The 20,748-nt window shown below is 50.0% G+C and overlaps 6 protein-coding genes across 6 annotated transcripts; 3 read left to right on the top strand and 3 right to left on the bottom strand.

Annotated features, from left to right (window-relative positions):
* Positions 1 to 10,416: 10,416 nt before the first annotated feature.
* Positions 10,417 to 10,864, top strand: LTR84_012313 (uncharacterized protein; the record flags this gene model as incomplete). Its single annotated transcript, XM_064855837.1, has 2 exons — positions 10,417 to 10,423; positions 10,500 to 10,864. The coding sequence occupies 2 exons, from the start codon at positions 10,417 to 10,419 to the stop codon at positions 10,862 to 10,864; spliced, it is 372 nt and encodes a 123-aa protein (XP_064708497.1).
* Positions 10,865 to 13,129: 2,265 nt separating this feature from the next.
* Positions 13,130 to 14,426, bottom strand: LTR84_012312 (uncharacterized protein; the record flags this gene model as incomplete). The annotated part of the gene is made up of 4 exons (XM_064855836.1): positions 13,130 to 13,895; positions 13,951 to 14,101; positions 14,169 to 14,263; positions 14,317 to 14,426. The coding sequence occupies 4 exons, from the start codon at positions 14,424 to 14,426 to the stop codon at positions 13,130 to 13,132; spliced, it is 1,122 nt and encodes a 373-aa protein (XP_064708496.1).
* Positions 14,427 to 15,181: 755 nt separating this feature from the next.
* Positions 15,182 to 16,118, bottom strand: LTR84_012311 (uncharacterized protein; the record flags this gene model as incomplete). The annotated part of the gene is made up of 2 exons (XM_064855835.1): positions 15,182 to 15,909; positions 15,983 to 16,118. 2 exons carry the CDS (start codon positions 16,116 to 16,118, stop codon positions 15,182 to 15,184), a joined length of 864 nt encoding a protein of 287 aa, XP_064708495.1.
* A 1,102-nt stretch (positions 16,119 to 17,220) lies between these two features.
* Positions 17,221 to 17,998, top strand: LTR84_012310 (uncharacterized protein; the record flags this gene model as incomplete). The annotated part of the gene is made up of 2 exons (XM_064855834.1): positions 17,221 to 17,553; positions 17,612 to 17,998. 2 exons carry the CDS (start codon positions 17,221 to 17,223, stop codon positions 17,996 to 17,998), a joined length of 720 nt encoding a protein of 239 aa, XP_064708494.1.
* A 603-nt stretch (positions 17,999 to 18,601) lies between these two features.
* Positions 18,602 to 19,516, top strand: LTR84_012309 (uncharacterized protein; the record flags this gene model as incomplete). The annotated part of the gene is made up of 2 exons (XM_064855833.1): positions 18,602 to 18,907; positions 18,971 to 19,516. The coding sequence occupies 2 exons, from the start codon at positions 18,602 to 18,604 to the stop codon at positions 19,514 to 19,516; spliced, it is 852 nt and encodes a 283-aa protein (XP_064708493.1).
* Positions 19,517 to 19,837: 321 nt separating this feature from the next.
* LTR84_012308 (uncharacterized protein) lies at positions 19,838 to 20,678 on the bottom strand (the record flags this gene model as incomplete). The annotated part of the gene is made up of 2 exons (XM_064855832.1): positions 19,838 to 20,140; positions 20,208 to 20,678. 2 exons carry the CDS (start codon positions 20,676 to 20,678, stop codon positions 19,838 to 19,840), a joined length of 774 nt encoding a protein of 257 aa, XP_064708492.1.
* Positions 20,679 to 20,748: the final 70 nt, after the last annotated feature.

The following is a 20,748-nucleotide window of genomic DNA, read 5'->3' as shown; positions in this document are numbered from 1 at the left end:
GCTTCCGTGTAACCAGGTAAGGCGGATGGGTGATGAAAGTCGGCAAGACGGAATAGTAATGATGAGGTAGTTGAGTCTGACACTTAAGGTTGGTCTTTTCTGCGGCAATTGAACAGGTGGGTGAGCAGACTCTTTTTTCTGACGGAACTTGAGTTGGATCCAACGGCAGAGGCGAACAATGAGGTCGAATCGCCGAACAGCATGTGGGTGTCGGCTCAGACAAATACGGGGTGGGAAGAGAGCAGTGTGGCAGATGATAGAAACTGGGGTGTCATCAATACAGTCCTGTCCAAGAAAGTGGCGTAACCCAGATCAAATGAGATTCGAGGAGCAACAAGGGACGGGTAGAAAAGGCCTGAGCCTTCTGTTCGCCCGTCCTGTGGAGAGCTAACCTCTCTGGTTGCACAGCATCGAAAGATGGTAGGGTCTGCATGGATTAGTGGCCAAGAACAGGTGGTCAAGTAGTGCGCATGGGAGGGGGCACTTAATGGTGCCCTCGTGGAATTTTCATGTTCCGGCAGACCAGTCGCGCACCATCCTGATCCTTGATGATCGCTTGCGACAGGGATTACGATTTCAACGGGTCGATGACTGGGATGTGTTATTACTTTTAGACTCCTGGGCGGGTGGTGGAGTCTCGGAGCGGACAAGGCGTTCAGACAGGGGCATGTGCATCATGGGCCATGGACCAATATTTGTGGGGAGAGTTGCTGGATGGATGGATGGGCGGTTTCCAGACGAGGCCGGCCTCCGCCAAAAAAGATCAGGGCATGAAAACGTACGTGAGTAGTGGGCGTGACAGGTCAGGAGGTAAAGAAATCATACAAATCCAAGACGGGTCTCGGCCTGTTAGGCACCTGCAGACACGCTCTTCCTTATTGACGATTAGGTACGAGGTATCCGTTGTATTCCAATGTGCAAGGCCCCATTTAGCCTACAGTAGTTGGCTAGTAACACGAGCCACAGTCGTGGTGGGAAAACGAGCCTCGCTAGGGTTGCACTAGTTCAGGGTTGTCGTCTTGTAGCCCGGGTGAGGAATGAGTATCCCTTGTGCTGGCGGAATGGTAGCAGCTAGCAAGGTAATGATGGGTGCAGCACCCTTCCGAGTTGCTCAAGCGCTGTTGGGAATGAAAAGAGCAACAGCCGACATATCTCAACGTCTTCCCGGGCGGCAACATCAGGCTTACGCTTACGTTACGTTGTCATGCGGAATTTCCTGCATCGTGGACTGGGTGTAGTTTGCATCCACGGAGTATTCGTAGGAGTACTCGGCTCCTGGCAGTGCTCACATTCCTGCGACCCCGAAGCGCAAGTGCGTCCCAGATTTGAAGAACTGGATTAGTGCCTGGCATCTTGCCGCGCAGTAGGGAGAACCAAAACGTTTTGGCCCAATAGCCCAACTAAGACAAATCTCTAATCTGCAAAAGCGAGCGCCTCAGGCATGCTCCGGATGCCGAGCTCATGTGCAGGGCTTCCCCTAGCTGCGTCAAGAGGCAGCCCGTGACGGGTTTCAGCTCCTAGCCGAGTGCTCACAGGAAAGTAAGATGATGTACGAGTCTGCGACTGTGTTGCACGAGTCGGAGACTTGTTGTGGAGCATTAATAGCCTGAAGCTGGACGGGAGGTTGACGATCGTTCAGTGAATTGCACTGTCTGACAGGTCCTAGACTGCCTGAGGCCTACCGTCAGGTTAATTAGTCGCATGCTTGAATTCTTGTGGTACTCCGTAGTCTGATCTAGATTGCGGGGTTGAAGAATGTCAATGATCAAACTCCAAGGTCCAACATGGGAGGGAGCTACAATCGGGGGACTACGGCGAGGCGTACTACAGGACTGATTATCGCCCTAGTTCATGCCACTACTACTAGCATCGCTGTGTGGATTCCAATCATGGGCAAGGACCAAGTCTGGAAGATGCTAGAAATCTCACCATGTGCACAGTGTAGCCGGACAGGCAGCAAGAGACGAGTTGAGGATCTCCCGAGTCTCTCTCGTGGGCTGTTTGATTGAGCAAGAGCATACCTTTTGAGGTGCAAACTAGGCCGCATCAGGGCACTGGACTCCATATTGTTATTGTGTTGATATCAAAACTAGGAGCGCTTCAGGAATGGTGTCAAACTGACCATTATTATCCTGTTGCAGATTCTGGACCGATATGGCATTTGTGGCGTTCTTTTGGCGAATTTGGACCAGAAGATTTACGTGATATCGGCAATGCACTGTGTACATACGAATAGTACACAGCAAGTGGCAAGTAGCAAGTGCTACATGCTGGACCCAGGGGCCCTTGGTTCGCATCAACTGGAGTTCACTCGCTACGATCCACGGCACGGCTAATTATTACTAGGTCAGAGTTGGTAGGCTTAAAGCACGATCTGTCTCGCCATACAAAATATAGATCGAATACAAGTTACTACGAGTAACTTACTATGCTCTTCTTTTGAGGCGAGATACCAGGATCTTGCCTAGTCATGGTCCCATGGATGAGCATCTCCGTGGGCAAACGCCCGCGGCTCCATACCAGCGTGCCTCCGCGTGTATAGGTTCTCGCATATTTGGAACGACAATTGTTGGCACAGTTCGGTGTTCTCAGTGAGCTTTGCGAATAGTATACTATCAAATTAAAGGGTCAACGATGGGGTACTGGGTTTTGTGATAATGACCAAATCCAGAGTTAGAAACAGCCGACGGTGTAAAAACGCGCCAAAGACCCTGATTGTCCTGGTAAATCCCAATATCGCGGAGGATTGGAAGTAGGGATTGACGGATTAAGCTACAGTCAGCCCATCGTTCTGACCACCAACAACGTCGGTTCCAAGTTCCAACAGACGCAGACATGCAAGCTGAGGCACTCAAAACCGTGCCAGTAGGCATCATTGCCAGTGCACCCACATTCCTCGCTCCCGACATGGCCCTTCGAACAAATTCACTCAAAATGGACGTGCCATGTGGATGGTAGTACTATCTCTGTGCCGACAAAGTCTAATCAATCCCAGCTTGCAGCTCGTTCAACCTGACCAACGCTTCGGCGCCACTCCTGGTGCTGATAATTGGTTCAAAAAAACGTGGTTGGGTTCGATTTTCAGAGGACGGGAAGGAAATACCTCGCATCGCCGATTTGCCCAGCTTTACGCCAGGATTTTAGCCGGGGGCGAATGACTCTCGAGTCTCTAGTGCAATCCCGACAGGAAGGTGAAGTCACACGCAGAAATGTTACGAGTCTCCTGCATGTGGTTGACTTGAGTACGAGGCAGCGTCAAAATCCAAGAAATGTTGCGTCGAGTCCCCGGGTTGGGGAACCTCAGTAGATCCTGGCCGCCGTGGAGATATTCCCAATCCATGCCACAGGCACTCAGGAGCATGGAAGCCGCCACACGAGTATCCTGGTATCCGGATAGGGTAGCCGAGTACTGCCAACCCAGGACATTGCCATAACTTTATACATCGTTTATATCCTGCAATACCCGAGGTAATCAGAGATCGGGCTTTTTCATCGATGGTTATCACTGAATTAATCATGTTAATGGAAACTACCCCTCGCGAAATACGGCCTAATGCATGGATGCTGAAAGTGCGAGGTAACTGCCGTGCATTGTGACAGATTGCATTCAAGAGGGGCAACCGCTGAAGCACATATCATTAGCGTGAGACAATGGAGAATCAGACCACTAGTTTACACGAGTGACTGTTGTCCCGATTCCAGAGACGGGCCGACCGGTACGAACAGATACAAGGAGCTTACAGCCAGGCTGCAGCTATCATCCCTGAAGTTGACACTTGTAGGTTCACAGATACGAGATATGGGACTACTGGGAGGTGACGATCAGAGTTGTGATGTGCTGGCAATGTTGGGTCGGAAACTGAGCCTCGTGAGCTTGAGTGCGATCACCCCCATCACCCAAAATTGCTAAGAAACTTGAGTTTTAGTTCGCCTTTACCTGCTGAAATCCTTGTAGTCAGTGACATGCTTCAAATTAGTCCAATGATAGGGGGCCATGAAAGAATTATCTAAGTCTTACTCCACCGCGCCATTCAATCTCGATCGAGACTGAAAGCAGGGCAAGGGAGTTACTCCTCCATAGTGAGGAAGAATGGGAAGAGTTCGTACCTGATTCAAAACTGGAGAGTAATGATGAGATAATAATGTCCTGAGAAAGGTCGCCAATCTCCAATGCACCCTCAATCATCACAGCGAGCAATGCGGTTGTCTCCCGTCATTCTGCCATCATCCCATGTAATAATGAAAATCGAAATACTTCGTCGTAACATCCATCTTCTGCCCACCAGGGAAGAATGGAGTGCTATCGTTAGTAGGAGTCCCCCCCCCACCGGTAGATTGCATCACAAGTAGCAGTATAATGCAGAACTAGGGTCACCGATGCAAGTTTGCGTGGGGCGCCAGTTGACGACGTACTTTAGCTGAAGCCTGAGGGGTTATGCTTGAGTGCAGATGCGGCACTCCGTATTCGTACGTCTCTCACGTAGATCAAGGTTCTTTCATGGTTGCAAATGTCTTGCTAGTAAACTCAGTAAACCAGTTTCTCTGATAATTCTCCAAGCCGTTATTTCGTATCGATGGCTGCTACGAACCCGATTGCCGAAGACTATCGGTCCACCGTCCTTCGATTTCCAGCGGGCCCTAACTCCCACAACTCGATTACAGAGAGTGCGAACCTTAGCTGACATATATTTGGAGCGGTCTCCTAGGGTGTCCCTTCCAACTAGGGCAGGCTATAGCTCGCAACACAGGGAGATACGGCGACGAAATACAAAGACAGGGCTTCCTCCTGTTCAACGAACGGGGCTCTGTTTCAACTAAAAGAGATCAACCTGTCGTCAAGGAGAATGTTATCTCTTGCGTGATGCCGTCCCACTTCGTGATCGCTCAGGCTGTGGCGAGACCTCCCGAACGGATACCTGGGTATCTACTACGGACCGTGCCTCAACGCAGGGTATTATCACTCCGAAGCACTCGTAGAAATTGTTGCCAATGGGTTTGTAGACAGAGTCGAACTGTGATGTACATGTCACATTACCTTGATAGCGTCTGAAATGCTCGTCGGTGGCGGCGTTCAGTCATGCTGGAAATGAGATTACACTCTATTCATTGGTGGCCTGTACCAAGTATTCAAGGTTGTGCCGATCATCTGACTTTGAGGCTTCAGTTACCTTCCCGCTTTGATTGTCCGTACGAGTACGGCTACGCTTGCCACCAAGATGCGTGGCCACACAACTGCCTCTGACGCCAGACGAGATCAAACTAATTCCGATCCTGACCATCTGTCAGTATTCCGGACTGCACACAATGAGGTTTGCAGAACTATTCAAGAAAAGCATACACTGTTCAAATGCAAGTGTGCTCCGTAGTCGATCCTCGAGGACCAGAACGTTTGACGTGATTACCAAGGTTGATATTCCGGAAAGACACCCGCCGGGAATGAGCACACTGGTCCGTGCGTTCGCCTTTCCTGGCCGAATATGAGATAGCTCCGTTTCCAACCCCGGAGCCTGGACTCCGGCTATGTCTTAGTTTGGGAGAAATCCTGTCACAGACCTCGATCAGTGTCACACATCGTCACGCACCATACCCTTTTGATTCTGGCCAGACAGCAACTTATTTCGGATGTTGCGACAGCGGGACCCCGCGCCCGCGTTTGGTGGTATTGGCGTGGAGGTGATCACTTCGACCGCTAGTACTCGTCCAATAACTTTCATGGTCGTTTCCAATCGACGTGGGTGCAGCGGCTTCACACCTGCAGCCAGCTCATTAAGTCCACGTCAGGGCCTGCCGAGTTAGTGGTTGGAGCGGTCTTGGGTAGTGGAATAACGCCAGTGTATGTGGGGTTGCACGAGATCATGCCGGCTAATCCACGAAGTGACACTAGTAATCCTATCCTTTGCATCTACCGGCTGGCCATGGGGTTGTATAGCTTCCTGATTGGAATGCAAAGGTGGCATGCCAGTGTTCTGGCAAAGTCCCCAGGTCATGCATGGAGCAGGGAGTGGGCATTGTGAAAGTGTGCCAAATTTCCGGCCAAGTGTCGAGGTCTCTGGCAAGGATCTAGTGGAGTTGGAATTCACTTTCTGTACTCCGATGATGCCACCATCCGCACGGGTAGTACGGGAGTTTGATTTCTTAAGCGAGACCTTTTATCACTGTGATCCATCAAAGTTTTGACACGGCGCGATCGCGAATCTTTCGTAGATCATGAACCACGGCAAGAGGTAGGTTTCGTATCGTATGTTATTTTATCGCGCAACGCGCAATGCCCACGATCTTCTTCTGCCTTATCGAGAAGGGTAAACGGTGGATTGGCAGATGTGGCCAAGGTCAAAGGTGCTGTCTACATTTTTCTTAGCCAGGAAAGCTGATCATCGTATGTATTTACAATGAAATCCCCCTCCATTGCCTCCACCCGGATACAATGATGACTAACGCCTCCTTCATCCAGACACGGAATCCGTCTTAATGATCTAGATGCACACGAGCCAACAGTATGGCAGGAAATTAGATGCTGTTTCGGGGAATCCAGAAGAAGCAAACGTGATTTCGTTATGCAATGCAACTACCGTGCGGCGTGGGTCTGGGACGAAAAGGGCCATTGTGAAGTTCAAAGCCTCTACTCCGTAGGCGACCTGCAGAAGCGTGGCCTGTCAGAAAGGGGAGATTCACATCGTTACGAGTCCTCCGTAGTTCATCCATCCAGTTAGCGTCAAAGCACCGACCCCCTTGACAGATAACGGCCGGTTATACTTGCAAATATCACAGCTCGGGACGGCCATGCTTTCCCAAATGACCACTGATGCACCTCGCTACTGCTTTTGACTGGGTGGCTAGCAGACGTCTATCAATCTGTAACTTGACATGCTCTAGGCGTAAATAGCAAACCACTCATCTCAAGATCGGAGGCAGGATTTTCCTACATAGGATACAAAAGAATTGTTGAGAAGATGGACAGGATGCCTGTTACCCTGACCACAGGCCATCCCATCAAGCGACTAGGATCAGGTGCTCGTCGTTCTACGGGTACAGTAACATGAACCATGAGCAGGAACAATATTGTAACGCCGTATTCGTCAACCAGGCCAGTGAGCATCCATTGCGGTGCCTTCTGGTACATCAGTGCTCCGTGCTGTGTGTTTGTCCCTCGTGCCGGTGGCCACACTACCGCCAAGTGTGGGAATGATCATTACTTCTCCGGTTGAGAAAAATGGAAGTTGGCATGGTGATCGCAGTGGCCCTGCTGGTCGCCGACTTGCAGTTGAGTGAGGAACCATCAGGGAGCACAAACGAGTCGCTCATTTGTGAAGTTGGCACGAACCCAATGATGGCACCAAAACGACTCTCGCGATATGCGGCCGTTCACTGCATTCCATGATATGTGTTTGTGCTTCCTAGAAAGGGCATAACTCTACACCACTGCCAGCTCCGTGACAGGCACCAATACCAATTATCACCACAATCACTGCTCGTATTAGGTCTGTATGGTTGATAGCCGCAAAACACAATCTTCAATTACCCAACCCGAGAAGTAGACGAACTCTATCCCTCACTAGCCTAAGGACGAAGGACAGGACAGTCCGAGCTTACCTTCTTACGAAGTTCTATTCGTATCTTGAGCTACTGCGTAAAATAGATAATCTCTTTCACCTCGGTACCGGCCTCGTTTAGGACTAGCTGTCTCCTCGCCACCACTAAACTGATATCTTCCAAGTTCTATCTTAGTTTGAACCTTCATCCTGAGACCACTCCGTCTTTGTCTCAACTCTAAGTGCCACTTTCACATGGTTTTTCGCTTCAAACTCTCGAGCTCAGGCCGTAAATCCTGACAGTGTATGTGTCAGCAGAGGTTACTGAGCTTGTTCTAAACTCACCAGTCCCAACTTGACTTCTGCCTCTAGGTTCGCAGAAATGTTCGATTACCAACAGACTTCGCAAGCCCGGTACGAAGTATGTACAAATGAGACTTGAAATCGGTACGAGTGTCCAGTGCCGAAAGTCAATTCCTTGCCCGGTTAGAGCTTGCAACGATTCAAGTATGTTGAGCGCCTGAACCCAATCCCACTCATTGTGGTGGGAGACTTGCTTTCCGATCGATCGGTGGTGGAAGCCTATGAAGTTTGTATCACTCGGTGTCGAAATGACCGCGCCAAAGCCCGCTTTCGGTGACGAAAAACTGTGACAACGCTAAACAGTGTGTCACGCGGCAAAGACCAGAGTTTTGGCCGGATTCGCTGTGCGACCACATGGTGAATATGTTCGTGTCTGTGGTTGTGTCACCTGAATGCCTCCAATCCCTGAAACGCCCTGGATGATATCAATCACTGGACATCATTTGTTCCTTGCTAGATACGAATTCGTTTTTCAGCGAGCTTTGTCTTCGCAGGGTTTCCATGAATATTTGCTTGGAGTCTCCAAGGTCGCTTCGAGGGTCACTTTGCGACTCCATGCTTCAAATTCATACGTATTCGGGGTTTGGACATGAATTGTCAGCAGGCGCGCCGTGTTCGGAAGAACACACCACCTCCGTCGTTTTCCTGGATACCCACAACCAGTGCCAGAGCCTCTCAGGTAGGTGCGACGCTTCATTGACTCAAAGTGCGATCGAGCATCGAACACATCGCACAGCAGGGCTTCTCGCAGCCCGGATATCGTTAACCAAAGCCAGTTCACCTTGTCACCTTTTAGCTGACAGCTGTAGTAGTGAACCGTGACGGAGGCGACTGGCCAAGATCGGCATGGGTGGCCCAAACTCACCCATACCTAATTATCCTCCGGTTCATTAATTTCGTGCCAGGGCACTCATACTCCTTCCAGAGAGTCCACTAACTTGCAAAATCTGCAAAGCGGATATTGCTCTCACAGCACAACCTGCCGTTGAGGATATTGTCTCCACGTCACACCTAGGTTTAAATTTTGCCAGTTCAATTGCATACAACTAGTGGAAACATTCTCCGGGCCCTTTTAAACAGATTTGTCTGTCCGTGGCACCTCTCTGTTCGCGCTTTCCCAACCCCGATTTGACCTTGTGGCACTGCAATCGGCACTACAGAGAATTCGAGAAGTGTATTCAAGCCTAACGAACATTCTTATGATTAACGCCTAGTGGCGATCATCCGTCGCTCCTCAAATCAACACTCGATCCGATGTGCAGATCCAGCCCGCTCCGATCGAATTGGGAGCCACCGATACTCGTCTGACTGCTTTCGATTGGAAACAGCAGAGATCGCTTATAGCCTTACTACCTTGTCAATCCACACTTCAAGCCGCCAGGATGGTCAATGATACTATGGCAGAGGACGGGACTAATCATAACACTATGGCCATTTACGCTTTCGCACAGCATTTCAAACGAGACTTGATCGTGTTCACAATGACCCAGACAGTGGGAATATTGTCCGATTAGTATCAGATACTACCAAGGTACTATTGAATCCGACGATCAAGAACCGCACGATCTCGTCGCGTCCTCCAGTCTTTCAAGTCATTTTCATCTCCTCAATAATGGGGACTTTTGGTGCTGTAAACATGCCGATTGGTGATACTGTGTTTGAGGATCGGGAAGTCCAACACTTGGCTAGTTTGAATCCCCTTGGAACATACTTCCTTTGGTTCACACCGGCGAAGTTTATTTGGGCTAGCTTATTGGAAACTTGAAAGTTACCCTCGGCACTGAGACTGGTGGTCGTGGGGTTCATGGTTTACTCGTATGAGGGAGACTCGGGGCGACCAGGATGAACCACAAATTCTATCCTGACCGCCATCTTTCCTGTCACGGAATTTTGCGGATACTTCGAGCAGAGTAAACGATCTGTTTTCCGTGGGATCGTTGATCATCTAGCTCACAATCGCAACAAAGAAGATGGAGCCACGATTGTGAGGTGCTGGAGAAGGTTGTTCAACACGATGGTGAGACGTTCTTAAGTCACGTTGCTAACTAGTCACGCGGTCCAGACTGCAACCCCGGCGTATTAAGGTGGAAGAGCGATCTATCAAGACGTTTCCCTCCGGTCGAATTGGCCAACAATCACTGAAGCTTCCTTGACACTTCGTACACATCCGAGTCCATCCCTTTCGTTAGTAGCCTTACCGACGAATCATTTACTTCCTAACTAGACCCATTTGAGTCGGCTGCTTATCATACAAATACTGTTTATGGTTTACCAACAACGGATCCAGCAAAAGGTCCGCAATGAAACACCATTCCCCTCATCTCATCCATGGATTCCCACAATCTTCTCACCGGATCTCGGTCCGAATAGAGGTACCGAGACGAGGCAGCAGAACGCGCGTAACACAGCGAGATAAGATCTTGGCGGTATTTGGCGACACATGGTTCTCCCCTCTGTGGAGTATTAGAGTTATAGTTCTCTAGGGAAATCCAAGATGCAACAAATTCTAAATTACCGGCATGTGATGGCTGGTGCGTTTGCGTTTGTCGGCTGGGACATTTGCTTTGTTGGCGCTGTTTTCGTCACAAATGCTAATTTAAACTCCAGCAAGGAGAAACCTCCGCGGGACTGCTGAATTGGTCGTCGACACCATCGTCGACCGTGCTGTCGACATCGAGAGGAATTACAGGCCTGGTGTTGATTTATCAATGGGCATAGCCACTTACAATGCTATCCCAATTGCTACTTCGACCCGTGCTCTGGGAGAGTGGGTTTTGCCTCGTGAGAAAATATATCAACATCGGTGGTATATCGCAAGCCTCTGGGGTGGTCGTTCAGCCAATATCATGGGAACTGCCATTCACACTGACTTCTTCGCCTCCCTCTTCAGCTCGATTGACGTACACAACTACTCCCATGTTCATTATACCCTTCAATTCCAGGCTCGAGAGAGAGAGAGGACGAAGCAGTGAAAGTATTTGAAGCAACTAACTCCGTAGATTGATCTAGCAGCTCTTCAGCTCTGGTATGGATAGATTGACAGAAAATCTATGCCAATACTGGACTGCTAGTGACTGCCACTACTACTTCAGATCCAAATGTAAGTGCCGTGCTGCATGAGAAAACATTGGAAGTTTGGAGCAGCAAAATGAAGAAGACGACTCTGACGGTAGGTGATTTGTGCAGCACCATTTCCTGCGATTATTTTCGTGAAGTGAAATATGCAGAGGGCATCCGGAATCGACGACATGGGTCAGGCGACACTGGAAGTCAGTGCTTTCCCCTGCCGTTTGCAACGCGGCTGGCTTGCCTGTCATTGCGGAAATCATGGATTTCCAGACCGGGACTCTAAAGCCAGAGGTTAGAAACGACTCTCTATGCAATTTTGGTCCTCGAGGCTGGTTCGCCTGTGGTTATGGAAACCAGGACATTTCTTGCCACAGCTCCTGAATGCAGATGATGACCCCCTCTTGGGTGGATTTTCGATCCTCAAAGCTGCGACCAACTAGACCGGTCACGGACAGTGATAGCTTCGTACCAGGTAAGGAAGTGGCCTCTTGAACTTGACAGGGAACACAATGGTTTAGATGACCTCGCAGTTCGTCCTGACATCGTGCCCCCTGTTTCACCTTACGCTACGAGTTTGCCTTCCCGTATAACAGAATTCGACAGATCATTTCAAGCAGCAACAAGACTTTCAGGAGGAGTGAGTGAAGAAGAAACTAGATCTGAAGGTCTCGGAATAGCTCGACGCCTATATACAGTACCGAGTTCTTTTCTTCGTTGTCACAACCACCATCATCCATGCCACCCCGAATAGCATGCTAGATGAAAGTACGCTTGACACAGGCATAAAACTCTTCAATAAGCCATCACACAGCCGCAGATCTTCGTCCTGGCGGTAGTTCTCGTAATTTTGGTGGTCCTCATATGCGCTAGCTGGCTCGGGGAAGGAAAGTGCTTGTCGGAATACATGGCCTAGAGACAAGATGGGTGATCTGGGAGGCAGCGTCTTGCTTTCCTCCCTTGGACCAAGGACTCGGTCATTGATAAACTGCTTACGCACCAAGGAATCGTCGAGATGAGTGGCCAGAGGAGTTGAAATCCTCGATGTTAAGCGCAACAGCACTTCCTGCGCCAACCATTCTCATTTTCGTGCCTATCCCAATGTTACCTCCTTCCCTGTCCCAGACTTACGCTGTCAGTAGGCCTGGGTATGTAACGACAGCTTTAAGATCCCTCCATCTTCGTAACACTCAACAATAAGAAGCACCCTCCCCAGGCGGAAGAAAGTCGCATGAAGGGCCGACCTATGCTCCGAAGCCCTGGAGTAAGACGACGTTGCGTTCATAGCGCAGGCTGCCAGATATCGAGGGGCAAGAGAAGAGGGAAAGGGCCCATTTATCAGTCGCTCTTTAAACACGGAGTATCGTGGTACAGCAAGGGAAGTCGTCCAGGTACAAAAACCTACCTGTCCTCTGCCCCTTGGCTCGAGCTGCTCTATGCAATTGCAACAAGAGGCCAAAGGCTTAGGTTGACCATGCCCCAGTAGTCGATGTGAGTGGTTGAAAGGCCTAATCGGACATTCAGGGCGGCTCGACTGTGATTCCAAACCTTTACAGTCCCTTTGCCCCTATACTCAACCAGTGAATTGTGGCGTCGTGCCGGTTGCACAACCTGGGGCTTTGCCGCCGGCTTTTGAGGTCTTTGTGATAGTGACAAGAACACAAATCAAGACGGTGGCGCTTTGTGCATGGGCCCGGATGGTCGTCTTTGCACATGAGGTCAGCGGACTCGGTAACGCAAGGGCTGTACGCTTCTCCTGGGCATACTTGGAGAGGGGTGGTTGCCGTTAGGTCGAGGCATGTTCAAGGGGTCATAGGAGAGAAGCAGGGAATCTGTACTTTCATGAATTGGGTTGAAGTTAGTGGTGGGAAGGCCTGGGAAGATGAGAGACAGAAGCAATTCGCGATGATATGTGGGAAAGAAATCGTGGGTTGATAGCATGTACGCATTGTGACCTGAGTGAATAGGGATTCCTGCGTTGTTGAGTGGACACATCATGGACATAAAATGGGCGAAAGAACGATTGTATTCATCTTCCTATCACCTCTTGGGGAAAAAACTCCTATCGTTTTCCTGCTCGTCCAGTGGAAGAGAGCTTTCGTCGCTACATTTCAGCCCGGATATTCCCCTTCAACGACAACGCGAAAAAGAAAACTGGAACACACTCTAATCTAGTTCTCGTGTAGGAGTTCCACGAACTTCTCGCTGAGAGGCTCAGGCTTCTTGTTCTCTGCCGTGCTCGTCTGGCCAAGCTTCTGCTTGGAGTATTGGGCAGCATAGGGGTTGAGACGGAGTAGAACTTGTTTGTTGCGCAGAGGATTCTTCTTCTGGACGCCAGTTCGCTTGGTGGTAGCATAGCCCTTGGGCTCTTTGAGAACGGACTGAACTTCGGAGCTGTTGATCAGACGGGTGATGTCGGCGTTGGAGACAACGTTAGATGGGAGGAGGAAGTCCTTCTTCAGTGCAGATGGTTCGGTGGTGGAGCCGTAGATGGTGTCCAAAGCTTCGAAAGCACCGGAAGTCCAGATGACGAAGCGACCTAGATGACCACCAGGGGCAAGTTGGAGAAGGTTCAAGGCGAACACAGAGGATGTCTCGACACCGGGGATGTTGCGGAAAGCACGGACAAGCTCCTTGCCATCGCTCTCAGGGTTGTAGACCACTAGGGGACCACGACGTTGACGGTGGCGTCGGCCTCTCAGTTTACCCTTTCCTGCACGGAGCTTGCGTGACTTTTGGACCTTGACGATATCTGGACCAGCGCCAACGGCTTTCAACAGAGCAGCAGCAGCAGAGGTCTTGACCAGAGCAGCACCTTCGAATGCCGCGCTGGAAACGACAAGTGGGACTTCCGGGACGGTAGTGATGCGATGTCCACGGGCCAAGAGGAGAGCTGGAACGGCGCTGGCTGCGATGGCAGATGCAGTTGCGAATCGGCTGGAAGATTCGTCAGTCCATTGAACGAATATCATAGGGCCTTCTTGTCCCTTACCGTTGACCCTGGTTGACCTTTTGATGCCACTTTCTCCAGACCTTGGTGGGTGCGAACATACGGCCAGATCGACATTGATTACCGAAAGCAGCTTGACCGGCTCGGTGAGTACCACCACCAGAGACACGAGGGATACGTGCAACAGCACGACCTGGCAAGCAACTCGTTAGATATTTCTGATATTCCGGACCCAACTTTTCAACAAAGTCATAACCTACCAGTTCCCCATGATTCTGCGGATGTCTGCTCGCCTGCCTTTTCGCTCACGGCATATGGCTGTCTCTTGTTCTTTGCGATTCCAGTGTGGACGCTCCTAAAAGTGAGGGTTAGGTGACAATGGTTCTCGTAGGATATGGGTTTTCGTACTGAACGATATCGGGACGGATTGGGGAGCTGAAGACAGCTGGCAGAGACAGGGTCTTGCCGCTGCTGGCGCCATCGGCACCGACGATACCAACGGAAGGACGGTTCGACATCTTGACGGTGTTGGTGGTTGTGAAGTACGAGGTCGAAGGTTGTCGTCGTGAGGACAAAATCAATCGGTACACCAGAGCGCAGGCAAAATGGAAAGTGTGGCTTGGAAGGGCCTAGTGCTGCCAAGATTTCTGTTTCCGCCAAGACCTTTTGTTCGGTGAAGCAAATGATCCATGTATGACGTCCTCACCGAGGGGTATTTTTGCACCCCTCGAAGTTGGAGAACACATTTGGACAAGCAAGCATGAAACCAAACGATCATCTACTTGAGTATGAAGCACCAAATGAGATCGGGAACTATACCCATAGTTTAGACTCTTAGGAGCTCGCAGATATGCTTACTGAGTCTTGGAATGCCCACGGAAGTCTCATGGATTTTGTTGTGGAAGGACAGAAATGGTCACTGAAACTAGTCGATTGCATCACACGACAGGCCCAAGTGTTATTGTTTAAGGCGATGCAAACTCGGTTGGTCTACGTAGAGTTGCAGTTGTTTGTATTAGAAGTACTAGAGCGTTGCGTTGCATCGCGGCACAGTTCTGTGATTAAGTTTAAATGGTTTAGCTCATCTCAGAGCAGCGATTGATCAGTGATTTCCATATTCCTATGGCCTATATTCCTTGCACTCATACACCCAATTCAAAAAGGTTCTCGCCTAGCGAGATTCAACCCATAGAAGTCGTCCACGTTATCAACCCAATCGTTGCGAGGATCTTTAGCCCTAAGCCACAGGTGGACGAGCATTTTGTGTTCTCTTTTAGACATCAATAGCATCAACAACAACACCTTTGACCCAGTCATATTGCAAGAGTCTAGCCACCTCTTGGGCAGATTCGTGACTGACCAAGGCAGAAACGAGATACAAGGCCGCGTCAAGACCACTGACGGCTCCGCCACTGGTAATGACTCTCATGCCACCAAGCTTCATGCTTTGGCGACGGACAATGTTCTCGCGTTTCGCGTTACTCTCTTTGCGTGCAATGCTGCCCTTACGAGCAGTAGACTTGGTACGGGTCTTGTTGAAGACGTATGGGTTTTCTTCCATATCTTCTCCGAGGTCGAAGCGGGCGTTGTTGACCACGTAACGCTCCTCCATAACGTCTGTGCGTTCCTGTGTATCATTGGCTGCCGCCTCTTGACAAGCATGCTCAAGCTTGATATAGAAATCGGGGTGGGTGGTGGCGCCGAGTCCTTGCAAGAGACCGGCCTTTGCGAGTAGAAGGGCAGCCGTGTCGATGGCCAAAAGGGTTCTCTCCCGGCTGGGATCCGCGGTTTGAAGGTCAGAGAATGCGCTGATGAGAGGAATTGGTTGTAACTCCTTCTTGACGATGTTGAGAGCATCACCACCCGGGACCAGGAGCACGTCAAATTCCTTAAGGCGTTGTAGGGCTTCTTTGAAGGAGACCTGCGCGTCGATTGAGACACCTTGTTTGGTCATGACGGTCTGATCACCGGCAGCGAAGGTAAATTCGAATGCTTTTGTGTCTATATTGCAGCACGAGTACGAAGTCAGTGAAGTGGGCATTTATGCTGGTGCAGGGCAGGGGTTATAGCTGACCTTCGTCATTGGCATCATGCTGAGCATGGTTGAGAACTTGAAGAGGACCAGCAAGATCAAGCAGACTCATGTTATCATGGAGAGTGACGAGCACCTGAATGGGCTCGAAGTTCTCGTTGTCACGAATTGCACTCATCTTGCCGGTTATGGTAGGGAATTGGTTGTTTGGGTAGACAGAATTTGGTTGGCTAGGACTGGATATGCAAAGGAGATGTTTTCTGTCGGGAAAACTCTGGTTCAATAGTGCAGGGTGATGTCAAAAAGCTGATGGTGGTCCGTGATTGTAGTTGTGGTGTGAGAAAATCAGGTGAGGAATGTCGAACGTGACAGATGGAGATGGATGGGTGGCTTCTTTGTGTTTCTGCGGAGACCCCACGATTCGAGTGTTTTGAGTGTCTGGCTGGAAACGTGGGGTAGTGGATGCCAAGGCGAGGGGTTCAAGCACCGTGACGGTCGTACCTTCTCTCGCGTGACTTACTCCTTCAATCAGGGGCCCTGGCACTAGCACCAGCAGTTCTCAGACACACAGTATCGTTCTAAGCCTTGCCTGCATTCTCACCTACAGCCTTTCGAGGTATCAGGCTGAGTGGTACACTGAAAGACCGAGTCACCCAAGCAAAGCATTGCCTAGAAGGAAACCGTTCCGTGCCAAGCAGAGCATTGTTTGAATCAGTATCTACCTAAACAAACTACGGATTTTACCCGCGTGCCATTTCGCCCGTAAGACGCCTTGCTGATACATGGAGTAGTGGACATACGTATACCCTACATGCGCCTCTATACAAGGAAAATCCACCCATCTTTTACTCCTAGGAGATCAGAGGGTCCAACGGTGGGGCCTTTGTCTTGACTCAGTGCAAAGCCAAGCTCAGCAAATGCCTTCATCGTCCACTGATTCAGGCCTCCTATAAATTGTGGAATGCCCCGAGGCAGCTCTTTGTCCTGAAATTGACATTGCTTCATCTTTTTGAAGAAACCAAGGTGCTGACCGGACCTAATTAACGTTATGATTTTCGAAGTGTTACTGTATGGGCGGGGCGGACTAAACAGAGCTTTACTTTTCAATGACGCAAAGGAAAAGAGGTCGAGCCATTTTTCTCTTAGGCACATAGAGGCCACCAGCTTTTTCCGGAAAGAATAATGAGTCTACCTATATATACAACGAGTATCCCTCAGTCGACATCAACGGTGATGGAGTCTCTGAAATTCTCTAAAGATCTCCCACCACGCACCGTATAATGACTGTCAGGCTTCTGGTTATCCTAGGTGCTGGCCCAGGAATTGGGTTGGCCACGGCCTCACACTTCGCTTCCGAAGGATTTGATATCGCGTTGCTTTCTCGAAATACCGACCGGCTGAGGAACGATGTTGCAACAGTCCAGAAGATTGCACCAAATGTGAAAGTTCAAGCCTTTCCAGTCGATGTTGGAGACCATGTCGCACTGAAGAAGGCCCTTGAAAAGGTGGAAACTGAGATGGGTATTCCAGAAGTGGTGTACTACAATGCGGCAAGAGTTGCGCCGAGCAAGATTGGAGAAACAAGCCCGGAATATATCTTGGATGACTTCAAGGTAAGATGAACACGAAGACGGATTGAGATTTCCTATGTGCCTTCTGACCACCATACAGAGTATGAACATCGGCATGTACGTGGCAGCGACATGGGCACTTCCTCATCTCACATCTATTGCCCAAAAACCAGACAGGCATGCGTCGTTCTTGTTCGGCAACAGTGGAATTTATGAGTTTCCCATAAGCGATTTCTTCTGCTTGTCAATGCAGAAAGCTGCTCAAACGAATTTCGCTGGGAGTCTTAGTCAGATTGCCGGTCCTAAAGGCATACACGTCGGCAGTGTCAACATTGGAGGGGTCGTTAGTGACGATGATCCGGACATGAATGCCAAACTGATTGCAAGCAAGATATGGGAATTATATTCGCAAGACAAGGATCACTGGACGGCTGAGGTCAAGGTTGGGGACATTAGAGATCTGATCAAGAAAATGTCGGGCCAGTAAAGTATAGAAGCTAGGTCTTATCTACGAGTCATTAGTTGTTGAATCATGTACTACTGTAGACATACTTCGTACTGAATTTATTCAATCCATCCTCAATTGCAAATCTGGACCAATTTCACACGGTACTCCACTCCACGTGGTTGCTGGGGTGTCGGGACCCCAAATTTGAAGCGGAAGAGGGATCTTGAAGTTGGGAGGCTTCGGAGTCTGCACCCATGGGCCACCGCCCACAGGCCGCCGCGGAAGCTGCCTTCAAGTTCCCCTCAGATGAGGACCAACTTCGGTTAAAATGAAATGCTGTGGGTGACGCCATACGCTGATAGGGAAGGTGATTGCTGCTCGTGTGGTTGAAGTGGAAGGAACGTTCGACTGCAGTAGTGGTGAACAGCACTGGCAACCCTGTCCCTTCCCTTCTTGTTCAAGTTCTCGCTAAGGTTCTCTCCCAAAAAAACATGTATCCTCTTCTTCGTTGATTCACTTCAAGTCCCCTTCACAAGAACTGCGTCTCTATTCCTGATTTACAAGCACTCTAATCAGTGTTGTGCGGGCGTTCCTACCTTGGTGCCTTTTGCCATACATTGATTGAGTGCTGCGTCGCTCATCATGCATTTCTCATCAATTCTCCTACTCGCTCCTCTTCTGTCGTCGCTGGTAACGGCAGACCAGGTGCCCTTCGTTGGAAAGGCCACTGAATGGTTTGACAAGGCCAAGAGCTTCCTTCCTAACCAGGGACCTGTGGATGCTGGTGCTGCCTATGTTGCTGAGCACAGAGTTGAGCGCATCAATATCCGCAACTGGCAGCGCAAGCTCGCACCCAAGTTGGACACTGAGGAAGAGTGGTTGATCTTTGTGACTGGTGGAAACAAAAGCTGCTTTGGTCGATGTGGACATGCAGAGGCAACCTGGAATGTAAGTCTTTCTCAACACCTTCGCATGTCTCCAATGAGAATCTAAGATATTCGTCCTTATCAGCTTTCGGTCCCTCTGCTTGCTCCAGTTCAAGCAGCCTCAGCAAAACCTCTTCACCTAGCAATCCTCGACTGCGATAGGGATGAGATCGTGTGCACTGCATGGGGGACTACCCTTCCATCTATTTATCACTTCGATGTGCCCAAGAAGACCGAGCCACAAGCCAAGGTCCCTCTCCACGTTGTCCCATTGAACATGTCTTCTGCCACTACAGCCGATATTCTCTCCATCCCATCCGCCACCAAGGCGCGCTATCTGGACTTCCCTGAATATGAAGGGGCTGTACATCCATTTGATGGCTGGCTTGCCAAGTTCAATCTTCTAATTCCCTTTGGATATGTCATGTGGGGATTCGGGAGTACACCAAGTTGGCTGATGATGCTTGGTATCTCTTTTGTCTCCCGACAAATTATGAGTAGGAGAATGGGCGCAAGAACAGGAGTTCCCACTCCAGGCGCTGCTGCTCCGGCTCCTCCTCCGCAAGCCCAAACTCCTTCTCGACCTGCTGGTGGAACACCCCGGTCTGGTGGATCGAAGAAGAGAAGATGAGCTCGTTCTGGGCCATGGACTGAACTGCTATTTGGAATACTTTTTCAACGATGGAGGTTTGGTGGCATAGGAAAAGTCATTTCTTGTTGCGCTTTCGACCTTGTCCTTTCTCCCTGGATACTTACGTTTCTAGACGGTTGAAACTTGGGGTGGTAAGACTAGCTGGCCCTTAATGAACACTTCCATATCTATTATATACACGTCCACCTATCGCTGGAATTCATACACTAAAATCCATCGTCGCTTCAACACTGTTCCTAGTCTATTTTCTGCAGCTATTCGCTGAATGTAACTGTCACATCTCACACCTCATCTTTATCCCTAATCACCGCCAGGTTGTTTCTTCACGATGACACCAATCTCATCCTTCAGCAACTCCGACAAGCTGGACCCATCACGAATATAGATCCACTTGCCACCCTCACCATCATCGCCTGCAGCCTCAGCATCGTCCAGCAACACAGACCCCTCCTTTTCATGCTGCGCCGCATCCCTCCCCGACACGACCCAATCGTAGCGCTTGGGCCCCGACACCGGCGACGACAGCCAAATCTGCTTGTTCGGCGGCTGCTTATTGATCACGTAGCTGCCTTGTGTCGGATGAATGATCGTCAAGACACCGGCCTGTGCAAGCTTGTCAGCTGAAAAGCGTTACATACATATACACATATATGTTATGGTGGTCTCTTACCGAGTATTCAACGTCAATACCATTCTCGGAGCTCTCGCTCAGTTCCTCCGCGGCATAGACCAATGTATCTAGATATTCGTCTGCGATCTCATGGTATTCGGAGTCGGAAATCGAGGCCGCGATGGGACTGGCCGTGCTGCTTGTGCTTGGTTCCGTTTTCGGTGGTGCCGGGTCCGCGCTGTCGGGTTGTATGCCCTTGAGCGTGCGTTGGGTGGTGCTGATCGGTCGAGTCTGTTGTTGTTGTTGTGGTTGGTGGTGGTGGTGGCAGCGTTGTGGATTCGAGAGGGAGAGGAATGGTCGTACGGAAGCTGATAGTGCTGTTCTATGGTACAGAGAGCGCTTCTGGGAGGAAAGTCGTAGACTGGTGCTGGTGCTGATTGAAGGGTTCGAGATGGGTTGGGAGCGGCCCAGGCATAGTGAGCTGTTTGCTGTGGTGTTGCTGGCGCGGGAGAGAATCCGTGTTGCCTTCATGGTTGAGACTCGAAGGTAGAGATTATGATACCGTTAGTGGTAGAGTTTTGTTTGTAGAAGGATGAAGCTC

The sequence above is a fragment of the Exophiala bonariae genome (assembly GCF_035927105.1).
Source record: "Exophiala bonariae strain CCFEE 5792 chromosome Unknown scaffold_7, whole genome shotgun sequence".
NCBI lineage: Eukaryota > Fungi > Ascomycota > Eurotiomycetes > Chaetothyriales > Herpotrichiellaceae > Exophiala > Exophiala bonariae.
Note: the sequence above shows the minus strand (reverse complement) of the source record. Positions and strands in the feature narration are given on the sequence as shown.